This window comes from Elephas maximus, chromosome 8 (assembly GCF_024166365.1).
Source record: "Elephas maximus indicus isolate mEleMax1 chromosome 8, mEleMax1 primary haplotype, whole genome shotgun sequence".
Classification (NCBI taxonomy): Eukaryota; Metazoa; Chordata; class Mammalia; order Proboscidea; family Elephantidae; genus Elephas; species Elephas maximus.
The window spans coordinates 16,755,663-16,777,776 of record NC_064826.1 but is presented as its reverse complement, the minus strand read 5'-3'; the positions used below and the strand labels follow the sequence as shown (position 1 = coordinate 16,777,776).

At 42.5% G+C, this 22,114-nt stretch overlaps 1 protein-coding gene across 1 annotated transcript in view; it reads right to left on the bottom strand.

The window, feature by feature from the left end:
- Nucleotides 1–22,114, bottom strand: part of CHCHD3 (coiled-coil-helix-coiled-coil-helix domain containing 3) — a 335,977-nt gene that overhangs the window by 304,896 nt on the left and 8,967 nt on the right. Inside the window, exon 2 of the mRNA XM_049894661.1 lies at nucleotides 17,543–17,630. Within this exon, the coding sequence (XP_049750618.1) occupies nucleotides 17,543–17,630 (88 nt within the window). The remainder of the gene's footprint in view (nucleotides 1–17,542; nucleotides 17,631–22,114) is intronic.

Genomic DNA, 22,114 nt, shown 5'->3' with positions numbered 1-22,114 from the left:
TGTCAGGAAATAACTGTTTTATTTAAATTATTTGATGACGATTTTACTCAAGATTTCTTGTGGGTAGAGTGTACGATGGATACCTTTTGGCTCTGATCTTTGCTCATTTTTCAAGAGGGCTGAATTTTGCATGAATGAGCACAGCAGAATAGCTGCTCCCTGCTGTTTCATCAGCATAGAAACTACAAGTTTCTGCAATGTGGGAAAGAAGAAAACCACAAACAATTTTTCTTAAGTCGCATGTTTTATTAATATGTATGGCTTCATAAACGCTTTAGTATAACATAGACTTTAAAGTGCCTGTTAATGAGAAACACAAGATCAACAGACTGAAAAAAAAAAAATGTATCCACCTCTTGCTCCGAAGGTGACTGAAAAATAGCACCATTCCTTCTACTTTTGCCAATGTCAGATTTCTTTTTATTAAGACAACACAATGCATTGCTCCCTGAAGACAGACGTCTTCAAAACCTGAAAAAATAAAACTACGCTGTTTAAATATATCCAGCAGCACCATACTGCTGATACTAAAATAACTTACTGCAGAACTCCTTTGACAGAGAATGAGGTCACTTTGCACAGGCTTATCGAAGTGTCCCTTCACACTCCCTAGCGACTCTGAAAGGGTTACCGAATTCTCAAAGCTCTCCTTCACCTACATTCTACTGAGCCCTGAGCCAGAATTGTTAAAAACAATAATAAATATTATAATGTAAATCCCTACATGTATATTGTAAACATGTGAACAGGAAAAAAAATACATATGCATTTGGAGATATTTTCTTAAAGTGCGGCAAAATTTGACAGCTTTATAGAGATAAAACTCACATACCATAAAATTCACCCATTTAAAGTATACAATTCAATGACTTTTAGTATATTTCAGAGTTGTGCAACCATCAGTAATCACTCCCAATAGTGATTACAGACTAACCCCCAACCCCACCGCCAAGCCTTAGGCAACCACTAATCTACTGTCACTATAGACTGCCTATACTGGACATTTAAGTAAATGGGGTCATACAATATGTGGGTCTTTTGTGACTGGTGTCTTTCATTTAACATGTTTTTGAGGGCAAAAGTATTCTGAAGAAGCTAAGAATGTTCATCGACCCTTCTATTTATTCACTCTGTTGTCAAATGTTCATTGACACAGGTGAGGCAGACACCATAAAGGCCACAAAGGACCCTGGGGACTTAGAGGTATGGATTCTGCCCTCAAGAAGCTTGCTATAGAGCAAAGGCGCTAACACAGTTGTAAGTAACTATTTTAAAAAAGTAGAAAGCAGTGATGGCTCAGAGAAAAATACAGACCAAATGTCATGTGAGTTTAAGGAAACCCAGATAAATACGAGTAAAGTTCCGACTCTCAAGAAAAAACAGTTAAAATCAGGTATAAGGATGTAAGGATGGAAGCATTCCTACAGAAGCAAATCTATACTTCTTAGCTTTGTTATTCCACCCATATTTACCTCTTTTAGCCTCACTTCCCAGTCAATATCTACATATACATAAATGTACCTTTTAACTCAGTAATGAAGTCACTCCTGCCCGAGGTTTACCCTTCAGCCAAAGATCAGACAGGCCCATAAAACAAAGCAAGACTAAAGGGGTATACCAGCCCAGGGGCAAGGACTAGAAGGCAGGAGGAGACAAGAAGGCTGGTGATAGGGAATCCAAGATAGAGAAGGGAGAGTGTTGACATGTTTTGGGGCTATTAACCAATGTCACAAAACTATATGTATACTGTTTAATGAGAAGCTAGTTTGTTCTGTAAACTTTCATCTCAAGTACAATAAAAAAAATAAAATCACATTCCTTTCACATGTCAAATACATTTCTGAACTCCCAGAGTTTCATCTCATTATTGCATTTGGCAAAGATGTAAACTGTTAAAAACAAAATTTCCTCAAGATTACATAAAAAAAAGAAATGACCTTCCTCCTTCCTATTATCCCCCACCACCAGCTCCATCATATCTGACTGGCAAACTCCTATTCATCCTTCAGTACTCAGCTCAAACATCACCACCTCTTTCATGAAGTCCACCCTGACCTCCCCAGGCACAGTTAGGTACTTAATCCTCTGTGCTACACGTGAGCCTCCAGGATGGCTCAAACTGCACTGCCAGTACTAAATAATTGTTGGAACAAGGGCACAGAAAATCAAGTGAAGAGCAAAGAAGGGAGACAGAGGTAGTTCTCTTTGGCAAGAGTCAACCTGCAGTGTGTGAAACGGAGCAGTAAAGTTGGGGTCCTGGATGCCATGTTAAAGACAAAAACAAAAAGGTGCATTTATTGGCCACCTGCTGTATTTCGTTCGGCACCAGTATATGCACCATCTCATTCTGTCTCCATCACAACCATGTGTAACTGGTATTAGTCTCCGATTTTATCCTCGACGAAACTGAGCCAACTTGCTTAAAAAAAACCCCAAAATTAAGATCATCCAAATATTAAGTGGCAGAATTCTTTATACACACACACTCTCTTCTGTTAAGAGGTGGTTTAAATATGGCCATTGCATTTCCCATTTGAAGAAATTACGGTTCATTTCCTTTGTTCCCCTGTTTGTGAAAGGATACCCATATTACATCCCAGCCAGCAAAGCAGTGGGGATGATTTCAGACTGCCCTGCACCCTCCATCCTGGCGCTGGTTCACCCACTATGAATCATGCCTGCTGAGGCTGTCAAAAATAACTCCACAAGCCTGAGTACTAGGGGGGTGTCTTAGTTTCCTACTGCTGCCACAACGAAATATTACATAGTGGGTGGCTTTACAGAACAGAAATTTATTGCCTCAAAGTTCTGGAGGCTAGAAGTCTGAATTCAGGGCACCAGCAGAGCTATAGCTCCAGGCATTTCTTAGCATTCCTTGACTCATAGACAGATCCTTACATGATGTCTGCCCCTTGTGCGTTTCTGTCTCCGTCTGTCCTCCCCTTTTATAAGGTACCACTCAGAAGGAATTAGGACCCAGCTTACGCCAATATGACCTCCTTAACTGTTAACAAAAGAAAAACCCATCCTCCTCAAACAGGGTCACATTCACAGGAACAAGAGTTAGGACTTCAACATATCTTTTTGAGAGACACAATTCCTACATGCTGGTTTCATTAAAATAAATTCTACTTGGATGAAGAAAAGAGGGCAGCTCTCAATCAAAACATAATATGGTGCTTAATAAGTTTCAGTTCAAAGTTCTATAAAAAAAACAAGCAATAAAAAACATCACCATTTTTAAATTTTTTACATTGTCATTTTTACAAATCTTTACAAGAGAACCATGGGTTATGAAACAGTAAACTATGTCAGTGGAGGTATGATGCTTAATAAACAAAACCAAACCCGTTGCCGTCCAGACAATCCGGACTCATAGCGACCCTGCAGGACAGAGTAGAACTGCCCCATAGGGTTCCCAAGGAGTGGCTGGTAGATTCGAACTGCCGATCTTTCGGTTAGCAGCCTGAGCTCTTAACCACAGCACCACCAGGGCTCCATAATGCTTAATAAGACCAGAAAAAAAGAATCAGGGGGAGTAATTTATCATGTATATGTTTATCAAGCTTGAAAAAAAAAATATTTCTTAATTATACGGTCTGTTTTTCTTAAAGCTTTTTATGAGAAAACTAACAAAATATGCCAAAGGTCAAAGAATAATCAGGTAAAGAGGATAACAACTTCCCATAATCTTATAATAATAATTCCCAAAAGTGTCTGAAATAGAATATTAAAGCAACCTTTTTAGAAAAGTTTTATAAAGACATCACAAAAGCAGTTATGGGCTCAATCTCATGGAATTTCCAGAGAAGCCAACATATTTATTTAGAAAAAGTAAAGGAAAACATTATGCCCAACGAGTATCTCTGATGTCCCACAAAATTAGACAAAGCCGCTTAGCCAGTCTCATTTTTCCTACTAGAGAAAAATCAGACAGAGTTGATGGCCTTATGATCGCTGCCAGTGTGTGAACACAGAGTTAAAGCCATCTCATCTTGCTAAAAGCACAAGTTTTAAAAGTAGTAGTGAGCTGAGGGTGCTGGGAGTGTTTTATTAAAATTATTCTCTGTTTTGCCTAAATAAATACAAGGGTGATACTGAGAATCCATAACCTAGCTGGCCGCACTAAACAAAACAAGGAAATGCTGTTTGGAAGCTGTCGATCTTAAACACTGCTTTCTTTAATATTCTTGATTTAATCAAATCAATCCTGATTATATTAATTGATTTTCATAGCATTCCCCTGGTCTACCCTCATAAGTGGCTTACCACAATCAATACTTTATCTTCTTTTTTAAAGTCATGAGATGGCCGTTTTGTCAGCAGCAAACCATTCAGGTCATTACGTGTGAAGAACTTGGTATTACTGCCCAAAAACACGAAGAGCAAAGCCAGTCCCTTAGAGTCATATGCATGATGGTTACTGCAGCACACGGCAATGACGTGAAGGCGGAAGCTTCGGGAAAACACCCGTTTGAACAGAACCAAATTCTTAGAGGTTTCTCTTCTATCCTTGTTAATAAGTACTGAGATGTTTCTATGTGTGTGAATGCACAGGGGAGCCAGCTCCCTGGTCCCCCAGGCCTCCCCCCACCAGTCTGAGGGGAGGTAAGCAGTGGGTCTTCCTTCCAACCCCTACCCAGAAGCCAATCCAAACCTCAAAGTTCCTGAGCTTCCAGACAGAAAAGCCCCTAGGTTTCAAATAGCTGGCCCTGGAAACTTGAGGAGGTAAAAACAGAGAGACCACCCTTTCAGGAAGAAAAGTTATAATAGTAGAGTCAGACACTGAGATCTGCATGAGAACAGCAGCACAGGAGAAGACATGGTGAAGGGGGGCTCTACGCCCTGTGTCCCCAAGCCTCTGTAACAGGAAGACAGAAGCGGGGAGAGGAGGCACCCAGGTGCTACCTGAGGGGCTGTTTTCCCAGTCAGAGGCCTTGGCTCACACATCCCCAACAGGATCCCTGCCAACCTAAAACTCTAGGGAAAGGGGCTACAGTCAGATTAACTAGACCTCATGGAGAAGGGAAGTGACAACGGCATCAGGAACTGAGAGCGGAGGTGTCCTAGAGGGAAAATCCCACCTTGGTCTACCTTCCCCAAACCTTCACAAGTCTACGCAGATTGCTCATTCTCCAAACTAAATTAAAAACTAGGAGTGGGACATGAATCTCCATATCAATGTTTCCAAATCAGGGACTATCTTAGTTATCTAGTGCTTCGGTAACAGAAATACCACCAGTGGATGGCTTCAACAAACAGAAGTTTATTCTCTCACAGTCTAGAAGTCCAAATTCAAGGCATCAGCTCTAGAGGAAGGCTTTCTCTCTCTATGGACTCTGGAGGAAGGCTCTTGTCATCAATCTTTCCCTGGACTAGGAGCTTCTCAGTGCAAGAACCCCAGGTCCAAAGGATATACACTTCTCCTAACACTACTTTTTTGGTGGTATGAGGTCCCCGTGTCTCTCTGCTGGCTTCTGTCTTTTATATCTCAAAAGAGATTGACCTAAAACATAACCTAATCTTGTAGATTGAGTTCTGCCTCATTAATATAACTGCCTCTAACCCTGCCTCATTAACATCATAGAGGCAGGATTGACAACACATAGCAAAATCACATCAGATGACAAAATGATGGACAATCACACAATACTGGGAATCATGGCATAACCAAGTTGACCGATATTTGGGGGGGACACAATTTAACCCATGACAGGGACCCTAGCCACTACCTACACAAACCTGTACTTTTCATAAAATGATATCCAAAAGGTGCTTCTGACAACCCAGGGCCTCACTGGGTGTGCTACAGTTTTAACCTTATGCTGATGAAGCCCACCACCTGTCTCTCAGTTTGTAATACAGTGGTGGCTTGCCTGTCACTATTATGCTGCAAGCCATGCCATTGCTATTTCAAATACCAGCAGGGCCAACCATGGTAGTTTTAGCAAAGCTTCCTGACTAAGACAGGCTAGAAAAAAAGGCCCAGCAATCTACCTCTGAAACTTAGCCAATGAAAATTTCATAGTCATAAGGGAATATTGTCCGATATGGTGCCAAAAGATGGGCCCCCTAGGTTGGAAAGCACTCAAAATACAGAGGGGTCGTGAGAATGGACTCGAACATAACAATGATCATGAAGGTGGTGCAGGACGAACAATGCTTTGTTCTGTTGCACAAGGGGTCGCCATGAGTTGGAGTCAACTCAACAACTAACAACAACTGGTGAAGCATTGTGTGGGCGCCACCCTGAGCCTGGGAAAGGCCCTTCCATCCCCACCCAATGGAACAAATCTAAATAAAGAAAACTCCTTGAGTTCCTGACAGAGCAGGATAAAAGTGGGGTACAGAACTCAAATTACAGTAAAAAGAGCAGACTGGAGGAACCCCAGAAGACATGGCCCCCAAGCTCTCTGTTAACCCAGAACTAAAACCATGCCCAAAGTCAGCTCTTCAGACAAAGATTAGACTGGCTAAAAGACATAAGGAAACCCTGGTGGCATAGTGGTTAAGAGTTACAGCTGCTAACCAAAAAGTCAGCAGTTTGAATTCACCAGGCACTCCCTGGAAACTCTATGGGGGCAGTTCTACTCTGTCCTATAGGGTCTCTATGAGTCAGAATCAACTCAATGGCAATGGATTTTTTTGGTATAAGACATAAAATGATACTCGTGAAGAGTGTGCCTCTTAGTTCCAGTAGATAGAAAAAAAAAAAAAAAAAAATGGGCAGCTCCTGTCGGGAGATGAGATGAGAAGGCAGAAAGAGATAGGAGCTGGCTGAATGGACATGGGAAATCCGGAGTGGAGAGGAGAAGTATGCTGTCACATAGCAACTAGGTCCACATAACAATGTGTGTATAAATTTTTGTATGAGAAACTGATTTGAACTATAAACTTTCACCTAAAGCACAATAAAAAAAAAAATTTTTAATTAAAAAAAAGAAAACGACTCCTTGTCATCCTGTGCCTGGCGACACATGCACTTATGCACGTTAGACTCCATCACTTGACCTGCTGTAGCTCATCCATTCCACAAACAGGCACTGAGCACCTCCATTATGAAATACTCACTGTGGCTGAGGGTACACAAGGTAGGTAACAAACACTCCCTGTCCTCAAAGCCTGTAATCTAGTAGGAGGGACAGGCAAATAAACCTGTAATTGCAATCCAATGAAGTACATGCTATAACAAAGATCAGTACTGAGTCAGAAAAGGAAGAGTCTTCACGAGAAAAGGAGACCCTTCAGAAAGGCACCCACTGGGGAAGCCTTCGCTGAGAAGATGGTGAAATGGCTCTCGAAGGAAAAGACACTGCCTCAACCCTCTGAGGCTTTCTTCTGGCTATCCCACTTTGCCTAGTTGTCTGATCACAACAGGTCAGTGTCTACTTAGAGCAAACACAGATCTAGAGCTGTTTTCCACTTCTATAAAGAGGGGTCAACACCAAGGCGAAGCAAAGTACAGAAAGAAACACCATGAAAGGAGGCCCTGAGAGGACAAATGAGTAAAAGCCGCGGTATCTGAGGGAGCAAAGAGACAAAGTCCTAAGTGCTCTAATGGGAAAACGCATACAGGGTGCTGTCGGACACAGAGTCTAGAGACGCTTCCTAGGGTGAGTGCTGTCTAGACAGGGATCTGAATGATGAGCAGCAAACGGAGATAAAAAGTAGGAGGTGGGATAGAGCTGCTCAGACAGGACGGAACAACAGTCAAATGTTCTAACACTTTAACAAGTGACATAAGAACATGTTCTACCCACCTTACGTCTTCTCAGTAAGGACAGAGTTATCATTACTACTGTCTAACTTCATTTCAAGCTCCAATCATTTGATGCCGGCTAATTCCAATCCAGGAGCCCTGGTGGCGCAGTGGTGAAGCACTCGGCTGCTAACCAAAAGGTTGGCAGTTTGAATCTACCAGCAGCTCCTTGGAAACCCTATGGGGCAGTTCTACTTTGTCCTCTAGGTCTCTACGAGTCAGAATCGACTCACCTACACCAGGTTTGGTTTTTGGTTGTAGAATTCAAACTCCTATTTCAATTAACTACTCATTCAGGGGAAGAATGATGCACAGAGCCAGGAGATTGTCTCACGCATGCCACAGCCATTCCGTAAAAGAAGTTCTGGAGATACATACTGAAGAAGTCTACGGTAACGATCCACACAGCCTCCTCAGGCTTTCCGAGGAACACTCCAGTACCCTGACAGCTGTCAACAACATGTCACGTAGCCCCGGGGCCAAAGCAGGTTGAAAAAGGGACTTGAAAGCACTTCTTCCCTGGTCCCACTGATTGGGCCTAATACACAGCACCGTACTTGTAACTCGGAATAAACCAGGGAGACAGGGAAGAAAGGAAATGCTGGGTCAGACCTTCCTTTTTAAAATGTTTTTTTACAAGAAAAAAAAAAACATCATCATCAACAACGATAACCTACTATTTGCTTGACAGCTGGAAGGTCAATGGATTGATTTTGAATACCTTGGCTTGCAGCAGGAAAATGTACATTTGGAACTCCCTTGGGCAATTTATTTTACAAGGTCTGGGCCCTTCAGGTGATGTTCTCAAAGTCTATCAAATTCCAAGAAAGGTAGAAATACTGTTAATTAAATGTTTATTTACTGGCATATTAAATTTAGATCAAAAATAGTCATAATTTTATATATTGCAAGTCTTATACTTTATAACCCATATTTGTTAGGTATTGTCGAGTCAATTCTGACTCAGAGCTACCCCATGTGACAGATTAGAACTGTCCCATAGGGTTTTCCAGGCTGTAATCTTTACTAAAGGAGCCCTGGTGGCACAGTGGTTAAGAATTCAGCTGCTAACCGAAAGATCAGCAGCTTGAACACACCAGCCGCTCCTCGGGAGAAAGATGCAGCAATCTGCTTCTGTCAAGATTACAGTCTAGGAAACCCTATGGGGCAGTCTGGCTCTGTCCTATAGGGTTGCTCTGAGTCAGAATCAACAATGGCAATGGGAATCTTTATGGGATCAGATGCTAGGTTTTATATAGCTAATGTGTCTGATATTTTATTGTATAAATATTAAAGTATGATTATAGAGTTTTGTTACTATATTTATGTTGTTGTTGTCGTGTGTTGTAAAGTCGATTCCAACTTTTAGAGACCCCATGTGACAGAGCAGAACTGCCCCACAGGGTTTCCTTGGCTATAATCTTTACAGAAGCAGATCGCCAAGTCTTTCTCCCACAGAGTAGCTGGGTGGGTTCAAACCGTCAACCTCTGGGTTAGCAGCTGCTATCTATGATGTGATGGTTTACTTGATTGTTATGCCCAATAACATTGGTTCTATAAGAGTGCAATCCACTATCCCACTATTCACTTCAGAGTCCCAAATCTACTGCAGCAAAAAACAGGGAGTTTCTTAAATACAGCATCGCTTTTTTTCCCCAGGATCATAGAAGCTGCTTCCTTGAAGCTCCTGAGCAGTGTGACACTATGGCAGCACTGTACCTCTGATCTACATCGTGCAACACAAGTTATGAAACGGCTCCTCCTTTCTAGTAACTTCAGGTCAGGTGGGGAATGGCTGGCCCACCTGACTCCATACCAACTGGAAGCACCAACTCAAAGTCAATATTCCACAGAAGTGGCAAGAACAGGGACCAGTGAAGATTTTATACAGCTGAGGCCAGTGAGGAATCCCTTAAGGAGGAAGCCAGAGGGCACAAGTTTCTAGTTCCCGGCTGCAGTAACTATTAGAGGGGTGACTCACTGACATTCAGAACCTACTAAGCTTCCCTTTATGATCCTCCTATACTAAAGTAATCCGTTGCTGTCGTGCATTCCAACTCACAGCAACCCTATACTACTGCAGCTTTTTCTTTTCTGCACAGTTCCCCCTCCACCACCCAAAAATATGATAGGATATATGTTATAATATCAATAATTTGTTGATAAATTTTACATTTTTTCTGTGCCCTAGTCTCAATTTTAAAGTAAAGTACGTATACATTTTTGTTGGTTTCTCTAATATAAAAAAACAACCCAAAGAGTGAAGAATCCAGTGATGGGGAAATGCCCCCGGTCTGGGTAAGAGGATCGCAGCGCCAGTCCAGGGCTGCCCAGAACCAGCTGTGCTGCCACGGCCACCAAGCCCCCGAGTCCTTCTCTGCCCCTGCCACCCAGACCATGCAGCAGCAATTCCTCCTTAGCTCCAGCTTCCAACTCATCCTTCCCATTATCCCTCCAAAACCTGGTGCAGTCGAGTCGATTTGGACTCACAGCGATCCCACAGGACAGAGTAGAACTGCCACATAGGGTTTCCAAGGAGCAGCTCGGGGATTTGAACTGCCAATCTTTTGGTCAGCAGCCTGGCCTCTTAACCGCTATACCACCAGGGGTCCAAGAGCCCACTTTTGTCTTCTATCAGACCCTACACTGCCTCAAGAAGCTGAGAGCAACTTTTTCTTTTTCGCTGTAGGGCCAATCAAGGACAAATAAAAATGTTTATGGATTGCATATTTTTTCATTGAAGATGAAAATGGCTTTATTCAGTACTATGAGGAAAATACAAACCCTTACTACCTAGATTTGTTTGTCGAGAAGAGGAATATCAATAAGAAAATCAGCACTGCTTTTTCAGCCATAAAAATGTTATTAATATATGGGTACATATGAAAAGTAGCAACTAACACAACTTTCTAACTCCGCATTCTAGAATTTAATGGAGCTGCTTAGCAGCCGCTGAGGCCCTGTAGAATAAAATTCACTAAACTCAAGTTTCCAACTTCTCACCCATCAGACCTACATGAACCCTTTATTTGAATTAATCTGGTCTGCATACTGGCTCTACCAGGAACACCTTCCACACCAACACCCCCACCCCACCCCACTTTTCCTCCAGGGCCTGGCTCGGGCCCACCTCCCCGAGCCTGCCTGGCAAAGCTCCTGACCCTCCTTCTCTGAATTTCTAAAACACTTTCCACGCTCATATGTCCTACCCCACTTCCATATCCCTTCCCTTACTCAAAAAAATTAAATGGGCAGGTGAAAGGCAGTATACTAGCACTTACTCACTAGACTATAATGTTACATATGCTTGTACCTAAACTCCGTGACACAACTAATAGTTCTTTATCATCTAATATCACTGCCTTGCTGATACTTGCTGACTGATGGAACTAACAACGTGAGCTCTTCACCCATCCATTCACTGTACACTATATGTGGATTTTTTTTAAGAACATAGTCTAGTGAGTAGAGAATTTGATTGAATTCCTCTAATTCAATAGTGTATACATTTCTTGCTTTTAGAAATTGTCAGGCAAATTACCCACGACAGCACACACAAAAAATACACGCTAAAATGTAGTTCAAGACTGGCACCAGCAAAGTGTCACATACTCAAAAGTGGGCAACCTCGACATTGCAGCTCCCTTCAGTTCTTGTAGCAGTAGTCAAGAGAACAAGCTTGTTTGCTCTGAACTCTCCCTACAGTCTTAAGTCTAAATGAGCCTTAAAGAGCAGTTTAAAAACAAGGAGGATCAGATTCTGGGAGAAACACACACAGAATATATAGATGAATCTGTCTCCCTAAATTGGCTGTTTCGTTTGGGCTGAGCTATTTCCTGCTCAAATTGGCTTCCTGCATCTGTTAAGGCTGCCAAATATTTAGTGATCTCAGTGATATACGTAACACAAATCGGCAAATCCTTCTTATTTTTCACAATGACAAGAAATTGACAAAGAAACTTACCCTGTGGGGATAATAATAAAAGTGAGTTCATTTGTCTTTTTTTTTTTTTCCAGATTTCATCATGTTCATCTGGTTACTAGTGGCTTTGCAAACGAACAAATAATCTCCAAATATCATTTCCTGCCTGGCTTTTCACATTGATTTGGGGACAGAATTTCCTCAGCATTAGGTAGGATCAAACATGAGAGGCCTGAATTCATCATAAGCCAGAAAAATTAAAAGATCAGGCTGGAGTGGAGAAATATCAATACCCAGCATGGATTTTTTAAATCAAAGATGCAAGGTGTTAATGAAAAGCTAAGTTTAAAACCATGTGCACAAGGTATCCCTTTGTGTCAGCCTTTAAAAAGGAAAAGCAAACCAACACGGTTAAGATAAAGCAGCGACGTGTCTGCGGCAGCGAGGACACGGTGAAGTTCTTCGGAGCACGTTCATTTATCATAGTGGCATCGCAACCTGCTGTGTGTCACACAGTACATTATTCTGCCCAAACGGCTTTACATGCAAATACTTACTGCAACGAGTCATTGATCTGGTTCAAGGTTTGGCAAAAAAATAATTTCAGCAAAGTCTTTGGAAGAACTCACTTTCTTAGAATATAAATTATACTCTCAAAACTATATATATATGTGACAAAACTTAGTTGCCATGTACAGAAACCCTAGGGCTCTCAGTCCATCAACTACACTGCCCTATATTCACACATGTGAATCGCCTGGGGCTGGTATGAGTGAGAGTCCTGCGAAGAAGAAAGTATTTTAATAAATATCAAAAATTCAACTCACATTTAACATATCATTTACTTGACACTGAAAAATGTAGAAAAGGCTGGTGATATTTCTATCAATACTTTTTTGTAGGCTTGAAAAATTATTTCATAACACATTTAAATTACAAACCCTAAAAAATCTGTTATTGACTACTTACTAGAACTCCCAAATGAGACAAACTCAGAAGAGAACATAAACTTTGAGGTCTTCTACTCTCACAAGTATGTTTCTAAATATCTAAGGAGAATAAGTGTTTGTTAACTTGCACATTATAATCTAATGGCATTCTTAACATAAAGAGAAGATCATTTCAAAACAGCTTGCCAAGTCTTAGTCCTTGTCTTAAGTTGGGGTGGAATGGGTAAAGGAAATGGCACTCAAAGGGCCTACACAAGGGAACCTTGTTGATCCTTTCTCACGTCAAGTCACACACAGAAGAAGAAGGCATCTTCATGGCACATGGCAGTACACAGGTGATCCCCAGCCACCCCAGGTCTAAGGGTCAGTGTCTTCAGCTCTCCCCTAACACAGGTAGAGAAACTGTGCTAGACACTGGGGTGAAAACAGGCTATCGCAGTGGAATGTTCTCAGAACTTTCCAGTCACCAACAATCCTGGGGCAGTCAGGACGTGGAAAGGGCAGGAATCAAGATTCACAAACACACACGTGCATGCACGCACACAGACACACACGCAGAGCCATCCAGCTCCACGACCTCAGCCACCAGATCATTAAAACCATCTGATGAATCTCACAGTGGCAAGCACGGGTACATCCTAGACCAGGACTGTCCGAGAGAACTTTCTGCAATGAAGGAAATGTTCTAGGCCTGTGCTGTCCAACAAGGTAGCCACTAGCCGCATGCGAATACTGGGCACTGACACGTGTCATTGAGATGCTGAATTTTTTATTTAATTTAAATTTTTACTTTAAATAGCCACGTGTGGCTAGTGGCTACAGTTCTGGAGAGTATGTATCTGGCCTGACCACAGTAACACAAAGCAGCATTCTAAGAGTTGTCAATGCCCAAGCTGATCAGTCATGTCCAACCTGAAGATGGGAAGGCAGGGATTCCTCGGTACAGTCAGAGCGTATCACAACGTCAATGTCAGGCTCTGCAGGTCACACCCTGAGCAATGCCCAGGGAGCCTCCCCCCCACCAACAGTCTCTCACAAGTGTCCGTTTAAGAAACCAACCCAAGAAGCCAATGGTTTCTCTCCTTTAACTCACTATCGAATTAGAGTCAATATGGGAAAAAGCTAGAAGAATCAACATCACTTAGACTAGGGGGTCTTCACTAAGCTCAAGCAGGACATCACTAAAAGGCAGCTCTTTCCCTCCAACTAGTTTCTGTCACATCTTTTCTACAATCGAAGCAAGGTGTCACTGCAGGTCTCCATCTGCTTTCTATGTAAAACAGGTGAAAAAACAGTGCCTTTTTCTCATAGGGTTGTAAGGATTAAATGCCACAAGACCTTTAAAGAACTTAGCAGAGTGCTTGACGTTATCACTATCCTATATCTTAACACAGTAGCTAGGAATCTACACGGAACAAATCTTATTTTGGAACAAATTCTAATTTTTAAAAATCTGCATATCAAAAGCCAAATTACTTGATATATTTAATTTCAAACTCTTCTGGGTTTCTTGGTTGCTTTTATACTATGTCCCCACCTCTTATAGTCTTGTATCTATCTGAGAATTCTAAACTCTTTGAGAGATTTTTTTCCGTCCTCCCCAAAACATCTAGCTTAATTATCTGCACACAGTAGACATTTAATAAATGTTACCTGAATTATACTTGTAAATCATATTCCAAAAGGATCAAAGGTAGCTACTTTTAAAACGGATAATGGGGTTAGCAACATTATGATAAAAGGAGAAAATACTGAAGTTGTCAAGGACTTCATTTTACTTGGATCCACAATCAACGCCCATAGAAGCAGCAGTCAACAAACCAAAAGACGCACTGCACTAGGCAAATCTGCTGCTAAAGGTCTTTCTAAAGTGTTGAAAAGTAAACATGTCACTTTGAAGACCAAGGTGAGCCTGATCCAAGCAATGGTGTTTTCAATCACCTCATATGCATGTGAAAGCTGGACAATGAATAAGGAACACCAAAGAATTGATGCCTTTGAATTGTGGAGTTGGCAAAGAATATTGCACATACCACGGACTATGAGAAGAAGGAACAAATCTGTCTTGGAAGAAGTATGGCCAAAATGCATATTTAGAAGCAAGGATGGAGAGACTTCGTCTCACATACTTTGGACATGTTATCAGGAGGAACCAGTCCCTGGCAAAGGACATCGTGCTTGGTAAAGTAGAGGGTCAGCAAAAAAGAGGAAGATCCTCTACGAGATGGACTGACACAGTGGCTGTAACAACGGGCTCAAGCATAACAACAATTGTGAGGGTGGTGCAGGACCAGGCGGTGTTTCGTTCTGTTGTATTTAGGGTCACTATGAGTCCTAACGGAAACCCTGGTGGCGTAGTGGCTAAGTGCTACGGCTGCTAACCAAAGGGTCAGCAGTTCAAATCCGCCAGGCGCTCCTTGGAAACTCTGCGAGGCAGTTCTACTCTGTCCTATAGGGTCGCTATGAGTCGGAATCAACTCGACGGCACTGGGTTTTATGAGTCCTAACTGACTCGATGGCACCTAACAACAATGTGATTTAACCTTAATTAATTCAACAAATACTTCCTAAGCACTGTCTAGAACTAGGGACTGTCCTAGGAGTTGCGGATTCAGCTGCGAACAAGCTGACAAAGTCCCAGGAGCTTATCTTCTGGTGTAAATAAGAGTCACAGTAAGAGAGAGGGAGGGCGGTAGGAGCACACGTTGGAAACGTAGACAGTGACTGGTCACATTGTGCCTTGGCGACCAAGGGAAGTAGTTCAGATTATATTCCATGTACCATGGAGAGCCACCACTCGAATGTGATATGAATTACTTTTTTAAAAGGTTGCGAGGGCCGCTGTGTGCAGAGGCCGGAGTAGGGAAATGAGAGTGGAAAACAGGGGAGCAGTTAAGAGGTCTCCGCAGAAGGCAAGGTAAGAGACAGTGGTTACCTGGACTGGGGCTGTAGCAGTGGAGATGGATTGAAAAGGAACCAATGTAACATGTTTTTAGATGTGAAATTGACAAAATCGCTGCCGGCCTGAGGTAGGGAATGAGGGAAGGAGGAAACAAGGATGAATCCCAGGTTTTGGGCTTGGCTACTTGAGCCATTTACTGGGAAAGATGGGACAGAGAACTAAGTATGGGGAAGAGTAAAAAAATTTTCTTTTGGATATGTTAAGTTAGAGATCTTTAGGTGGGTTTCAAGTCGGCAGTTCTCTATTAGACTCTGGAGTTTCAGGGAGAAGTCAGGGGTAGAGATACCATTCTGGGAGTCAGAGGCATCTAGACAGTTAGTTAGAAGCCACACAATTGGCTTAGTGGGGAATCAGCAAAGGAGACCAGATTTTAACTAAGGTTGCAGGAAAACCAAGAACGCGGCCCAGATGACTCATAAAGTGTTTTTAAGACGGAGATACTGGTCACTTTCTATCTAGTGTTAATTAACTGCAAACCTTTCTTAACTCTCCTACTAAGCAAGAAGATTCAAAAGGGCAAGAATGCTTTCTTACTCATCTTGGTACCCTCTACTCAATTCACATTCACTGATTTAATGATTAGTAAGGGGTCACAACTGCCCCAAGAGGATAGCACGGGGCAGCATCTCATCTTTCTGAATGTATTTCATAGGCTGAAGCCAGATTTACTACGTAACTTCCTTTCTAATAAATACAGAAAACTCTCACTTAATCCAAGATTAATCATACTGATCACTTTATCATTGCTATTTCACCAATGAGAACAAGAACAGTGCTTGGCACACAGCAGATGTTCAATAAATATTTGTTAAAGGAATAGGTGGATGGGGCATGGGAGAGGGAACGGACGGGAAACAGTATTAGTTCTCTTATCCACTAGTATCTACAGATAAAATTGGCTTAAGAACTCTCTAGAGATGTCATTTAACATCATATTTTCATCAGTAATTAAGACTGACTATAACAGGAAAGGAAACCCTGGTGGCGTAGTGTTTAAGTGCTACAGCTGCTAACCAAAGGGTCAGCAGTTCAAATCCACCAGGCGCTCCTAGGAAACTCTATGGGGCAGTTCTACTCTGTTCTATAGGGTCGCTATGAGTTGGAATCGACTCAATGGCACTGGGTTTGGTTTTTTTTGGTTTGGTAACAGAAGAAAGACCTTGCATAAGATTAGAAGAAATCAATTAGAAAATAAAATCATTTGAGGTATTTCACAATTTGAAACATTAAATCAATATTTTCGAAGTTCAATGTTTGTTTTGTGTGCGTGTGTGTTTTAGGTGAAAATTTACAGGGCAAATTAGTTTCTCATTCAAAAATTTATACACAAATTGTTTAGTGACATTAGTTGCAATCCCCACAATGTGTCAGCACTCTCCCCTTTTCCCTTTCCATCCTGGGTTCACTGTGTCCATTCATCCAGTTTTCCTGTTCCTTCCTGCCCTCTCCTCTTTGCTTTTGGGCAGGTGTTGCCCATTTGGTCTCATACACTTGATTGAGTAAAGAAGCACATTCCTCACACGTGTTACTGTTTGTTTTATAGGTCTGTCTAATCTTTGGCTGAAGGGTAGACTTCAGGAATGGCTTCAGCTCTGAGTTTGCAGGGTATCCGGGTGTCACTTTTTTTAATAAATATTTACTCCTATGTGTGTAATACACCTATAAGCAATCCATTTAACACAAAAAAATACACGACGTAACCTTCCAAAGCCTGCTAGAGGCTTTATGAATGAGAAAACAAAATTTCAAGAGAGACTCTTTGAAAGTAAATTCCATTTTTAGTGCAAAACATTTTAAGAGAAGCCCTGGTACTGATTTCAAATATTCTCCATAAAAATCCCAACATCCAAATAAGAAAAGGTAGAAATCTAGGGGACCAGACAATCAAGTGAACTTTAACCACGTATCACTGTTCTACTAAAAACCCTAGAGCTGAAATTCTGAAATACCTGAGGCACCATAACCACCAGAATACCGTGGAGACTTCGAACCAGACGGAGAGGATTCCTTCATTCGATCAATCACATTTTCCGAAAGCTGAAAAAGCAACATAAAATCAATTACAAAAGAACAAGAGGGGAAAAAAAAACCCTATACAATAACATCCAAGTAATTTAGTCATCCGTATCAATATGTATAATGAATGGCCTAAAGAAATGAGGTTGAATCTAATAGCTGTGAAACTAAAAGCAAGTAAAAATAGTTTTAGATCCCAAAATGCACCCCACAGCGCTACTCTTCTATTTCCTCTAATGCACCGTTAACTGCTCATTATAAATAACTGCTCCTCATTTTATACTGGGCACTAAACTGTAATCGCCGGGAAAACCTAAGCCATCAGGACCCCTTCAACTTTCCTCCCCTGACTCTACAAATTTTTTTATGCATGCAACAGGCCTTAGTTTCTTCCCACCAAACCCAAAGGAAACAGTGTTCCTCCATCCCACCTGTTCAAGGCTAACCACAGACAATCACTCTCTCAACACCAACGATGACGGCAACTAGGCTGTTGTTGTTAGTTGCCATGTGTGAGTCTATTGTTGCGACTATTGTGCAGTGCTTTCCAACCCAGCAGGCTCATCTTCAAGCACAACATCTGACAATATCCTGTTGTGGTCCACAGTGTTTGCATCGGCTTATTTCTGAAATAGATCGCCATATCGTTCTTCCTAGTCTTAGTCTGGAAGCCCCCTGAAATCTGTCCACCATGAGTGTGACCCTGGTGGCATAGATTCCAGCATCATAGCAACACGTAAGCCAGCACAGTATGACGCAGTGACAGATGGTGATATAGGCTAGACTTGGGTATTCAACAGTCGTCAAAGCAGCATGGCAGAAAGAGACAATCATCAGGCATTTAAATACAATGATTTAAGGTAGATCAGCCTATAACGGGAGTACAGAATGCATGATGGGTGGGGCATCTGACCAGGCTTTGGGGCTGGGGTGCAGGTGGGGCTGGAGCAGAGGGTCGGGGAAAACTTATAAGGGAAGAATGAGCAGAAGCTGAGAAGAAAAGGCACAGGGTAAGTGCTCCAGGGAGAGGGAACCACATTACAGCACAGATGACAAACAGGGCTTGCCACTAGTAGACATGCAGGTGGAGATACCAAGTAGCAGCTGGCAATAGGGCAGAGGCTCTGGGGAACATGCAGGGCTGGATATCTGAGGTCACCAGTCCCCCAACTACTATCACATCATCCTGTTTTCTTTATAGTACTTACATCTATCTGATGTTTCTTAAGTCTTGCCTTTCATGCTAGAAAGCTGCATGAAAGCAAGGACTCCGCTGTCCTGGTACCATACCCCCAGAGTCTCATTAAACCTGACTGAATGAATGAATGACGCACAAAGTTGGAGAGGGGCATAGTCAAAGAGAAGGTGGAGAGGGAAAGAAGATTTGGGATTTTGAAGACTCAGCGAACCCTTCAAGTTCCAGAGTTTCAACTTGACCCTAAGGGCAAATGGACACTAAAAAAACCAAACCAAACCCATTGCTGGAGAGTCGATTCTGACTCAAAAAAATCCTACAGGATAGAGTAGAACTGCCCCATGGGGACTCCAAGGCTGTAGTCTTTACAGGAGCAGACTGCCACATCTTTCTCCTGCTGAGTGGGCTGGCGGGTTCGAACTACTGACCCTTCAGTTAGCAGCCAAGTGCTTGACCGCTGCACCACCAGGGCTCCTTAAATGAGCAGTACAGAAGAATATTAAGCAGGGTTAGGACACGACCAGATTTACAGTTTAGAAAGATCACTCTAGCTACAGTGTCGAAATCAGATTGGGCGGGGACAAGCACAGGAGCAGGAGGACCCCTGAAGGAGGTCCAATGAAGGACCAATTAAGAAGCTATAAAGCACAGGAATGGCTGCAGCAGCATAATTCACAACAGCCAAACGGTGGAAACAAATGAACGTTCATCGACTGGTGATCGGATAAACAAAACAGTATCTATCCACACCATGGAATACAATCCATCAATGAAGAGGAACGGGATTCTGACAACTGCTACAACATGGACACACGGACAAATCAGTAGGCTAAGTCAGAGAAGCCAGACACAAAGCCACGTATCATATGACACCATCTATGCAAAACACCCAGAAAAGGCAAGGTCAAGCGTTCGGCTACTAAGGGAAATGTCGGGCCACAGGACAAAGATGTGGCAGTCCACTTCCGTAAAGATTACAGCCTTGGAAACTTATGGGGCAGTTTTACCCTGTCCTATGGTGTCGCTACAAGTCGGAATCTACTACATGGCAAAGGGTTTACAGTGGCAGAAAGGAGACAAGTGGTTGCCAGGAGTTGAGGCAGAAATGGGGGTTAACTGTAAAGGGACAGAGGGACCTTGCTGGACTGATTAAAATGTTTTCAACCAGGCTGCAGTGATGATTACACAACTCAATAAATTTATTAGAAAGCAAAAAGGATTCAAACCAGGCAGTCTGAGTCTCAAGGTCACCCTCTTAGCCATGTCCCTGTACTGCCAGACTCAAGACAGATTAGAGGTGGGAGTGGAGCAGAAGTCCTCAGGAAGGACACCCAGGGCTAGATCATCCCCTCCTGTTTCCTCAAGGGCTTTCTTCCACAATACTACCTCGTCGGGCCTGGATTCTCAGTCTCTCCCTCTCTTAGCCTGTAACATCCCCAAATCTTTTCCATATTAACAAAACACACACACATACCCTCTTTTTCAACAAGTTTCTTGCTACTGTCCTTTATCTCTTCTACTATCTTCACATATCTACTTCCTCAACTCACTACTATGTGGCTTTTACCCCCAACACAGGAGTGAAAAAGTGTTCTGATGAAAGTCACCATGACCAAATAAATCATACACCTTATTTCTTGGGGTTCCCTTTAGCATCTAACATCTTTGGCCACTCCCCTCTTCTGGATACCCCTCCCCTGGCTTTTCTGACGTCTCGCTGTCCTGGTTCTCCAGGGACTCTGGCCATTGCTTCTCTCTTCTGCAGGCTTCCCCTTCCCTGCCTACCCTGACGTAGAAGGCCCCACATTCTGTTCTTTGCTCTCTTCTCCACTCACTCTGCGCGCTCTTGTTGGTACTCTCAGCCACTCTCTTGATTTTCAACCACTGTTGAGAAATAAACGGATACTAAATCCATTCTCTCCAGCCCAAAACCGGTGTCCTGTGAGCCAGACCTACACGACAACTTGCCTGATGGACAGCTGCCCTTGGACAGACCACAGGCACCTCCAACCTAATGTGTCCTCAACTGAACTCAGGTTTTCCAAAAATTTCTTCTTCCTGCTTTCCTTACCTCATTAACGATACCACCTCCAACCAGTTTCCTAAAGGAGAACACAGCATTTGTCCTTGACTCCTCTCACCCTCATTCTGAGTCATGACTTCCTCAACCTCTAAAGATATAATGAATTCATCATCTCTTCTCCCATCCCATTTTCCCTGCCCTAATTCATGGTAGCATAAGTGGTTAAGAGTACAGCTGCTAACCAAAAGGTCGGCAGTTTCAATCCACCAGGCACTCCTCGGAAATTCCATGGTGCAGTTCTACTCTGTCCGATAGGTCACTGTAAGTTGGAATTGACTAGAGCGCAACAGGTTTGCTTTGTTGGTAATTCATGGTACCAACATCAATTGTCCTAATACGCAAATCTGATTACAGTAACTTCCTGCTTCTAATCCTTCAATTAACAGGAAGGGCAGCACTGAAGGACACAAACTGTTAAAAACTTGACTACTAACTGAATAGTTGGTGGTTTGAAGCCAACCAGAGGTGCCTGGGAACAAAGATCTGACAATCTACTTCTGAGAGGTCACAGCCTTGAAAACGCTATGGTGCACAGTCCTACTCTGCAACACATGAGGTCACCACGAGCTGGAATCAACTCAGCAGCAAATGGTTTGGTTTTTAGTTTATTCATAGGAACAGTCCAAGTTCTTCTGCATGACATTCAAGACTTCTCCATCACCTGCTCATCACCGAACTCTCCAATCTCAACTTCCCACAACTTCTCCCTTAATTTTTCATCCTCTGTTTCTTACTCCTAACTGGCTACTTGTTTGTGCCATATCTTTGCCTTTACACAGGCCCACGTTGCCTTCTCCTCTGGATCCTGAAAATCACTTTCAAACATCCTGAGGCTTCTCTGACCACACCAGTTCCCCATTCCATTCCAACACTGCCTACCCGAAGTTACCCCGCCTTATACCCCACTATAGCTTGCACAATCCTCCAAGGCAGCACTCCAATTATGGAACAAGTATTTGTTTTCATGCCTACCTTTCCACAACAGTGTGATCCATTCATTCAACAAATAAATACTAAGCCAGGCTCTGGTCTAGGCCCTTGGGATACATCAGTAACAGAACAGTTTATACCTGAACAGTTACTTACTCCTCAGGGCCAAAACCAAAAAGGAGGTGAGATGGCAAAGGGGAAACCACACCTCAAAACTTGTCATCTTTGAAGCACAAACCTATGACTCCTATCTTGGAAGAGAAGTGGAAGAGAGTGCCAAGGGACTCTCTATATGAA